This window comes from Nymphalis io, chromosome 4 (genome assembly GCF_905147045.1).
Source record: "Nymphalis io chromosome 4, ilAglIoxx1.1, whole genome shotgun sequence".
Lineage (NCBI taxonomy): Eukaryota > Metazoa > Arthropoda > Insecta > Lepidoptera > Nymphalidae > Nymphalis > Nymphalis io.
Window position 1 is genome coordinate 3600005 of NC_065891.1, and position 1708 is coordinate 3601712.

General features: G+C 36.8%; 1 protein-coding gene across 1 annotated transcript; it reads right to left on the minus strand.

The window, feature by feature from the left end:
* Positions 1-368: 368 nt before the first annotated feature.
* Positions 369-1221, minus strand: LOC126781735 (3-oxoacyl-[acyl-carrier-protein] reductase FabG-like). Its single transcript, XM_050506762.1, has one exon. It carries the CDS (start codon positions 1181-1183, stop codon positions 434-436), a length of 750 nt encoding a protein of 249 aa, XP_050362719.1. The 5' UTR covers positions 1184-1221; the 3' UTR covers positions 369-433.
* Between the last annotated feature and the right edge of the window lie 487 nt (positions 1222-1708).

Here is a 1708-nt window from a genome sequence, read left to right on the forward strand (position 1 = left end):
TCATTATGTAAGGAATATGCTTACTAATTAAGTTACTACAGCAGTACTTAGTATTGTTGTGTTCCAGTTTGAAGGGTGAATGAGCTACTGTAATTACAGGTACAAGGGAAATAGCATCTTAGTTCCCGCGGTTGATGGCGCATTAGCTATGTAAGCGATGGTTAAAATTTCTTACAACGCCAATGTCTATGGGCGTTGCTGACCACTTACCAACAGGTGGCCCATATGCTCCTCCACCTAACTATTCTATAAAAAAAAATGTAATTATATTGGGATCATCAAAATGTCCATGATTATATCTACAAGTTAGAATTATGTATGAGTAGATTCTATGCTGATGAGGCCTTTCAATATATAATACATATATATACATATATATATAATACTATAGAATTTTTTTGAAAATCTTTATTTATTAAATACTAGCACTCAATTAAGCCCGTTTAATAAGCATGCCGTTGTCGTTCACATAATTGGATCCAGTGACAGACTTCGCTTTATCACTTGCCAGGTATAAAATCATATCTGCTACCTCCTCCGGCTCAGATACTCTGTTAAGAAGAGTTTTTGATGGAAAATCGTCCCAAGTAAAAGCAGCCTTAGCATTGTCCATAAAATCAGTTCTAACCGGTCCGGGACTTATCACATTTACTCTCACACCATGAGGGCCCAACTCAGTCGCGCAGCAAACGGTAAAATGATTCAATCCTGCTTTTGATATGTAGTAGTTGGTCATACCGGGACCAAAAGGAGGCATAATTCCAGCAATGCTTGATATGTTAACAATATTACCTTTAGTTTTAACTAAGTATGGGGCTGCCAAGTTTGTTAAATGAACAACTGCTCGGAGATTTATGTTCATGATAGTGTCGTAGGCTTTCATCATATCGTTGGCGAGAATACCACCATTTTCCATTGTCATACCAGCATTGTTTACCAAGACATCGATCTGCCCGAACTTCTTGATGGTTTGATTTATGATGTTCCGAGCGTCATCGTCGTTGGCGACATCTGCCCGAACCACGAGCGGCGATGAGCATTTCGCAGCCACAGCGGAGAGTTTGGTCTGGTTGCGGCCCACCATGACAACGTGAGCGCCTTCCTTGCTGAACATTATCGAAGCTGAAGCACCGATGCCAGAGCTGGCTCCCGTAACAATAACAACTTTGTTTTTGAAACTCATTTTGAAATGTCTCAAGTTAGACTAATGACAGTGAATTTAATGCAGCTCTATTTATATTTAAATCAGTATTGCTAATGATAACAATAGGAAATAAACACATTATAGATATAGATAAGTATTTTAATGATATCTCTTCAATTTAGCTATAATGATAGCTGAAGTACACTTGTGAAAATTCATCGTACAACGCCAGGAAGTACTACGGATAATAAACATGTTTATATATTTTTTTTAATATCAGGAAGACTGACTGCTTAAATAGCCATCATATAAGTGTTTACGCTCATATAATAATAGTGATGTTGTGTTCCTAGTGTTTTTAAGTATATTGGCTTACTTCTTTAAACTGCAATACAGTAAGAGAACGTACAACTCTAAAAGTAGACTTGCTGAAGCTCTTGCATAATTATAATCTACTTACTTACTAACTCACTCTATACTTTATTGTACACCACAAATAAAAACATACAAAATATGGATACAATCTAAATCCTAAACCCTAACCTAACACCTTACCGCTACATA

Bases quoted from the DNA above. Each gene is read 5' to 3' on its own strand.
- LOC126781735 (XM_050506762.1), bottom strand. From the start codon at position 1,183: ATGAGTTTCAAAAACAAAGTTGTTATTGTTACGGGAGCCAGCTCTGGC.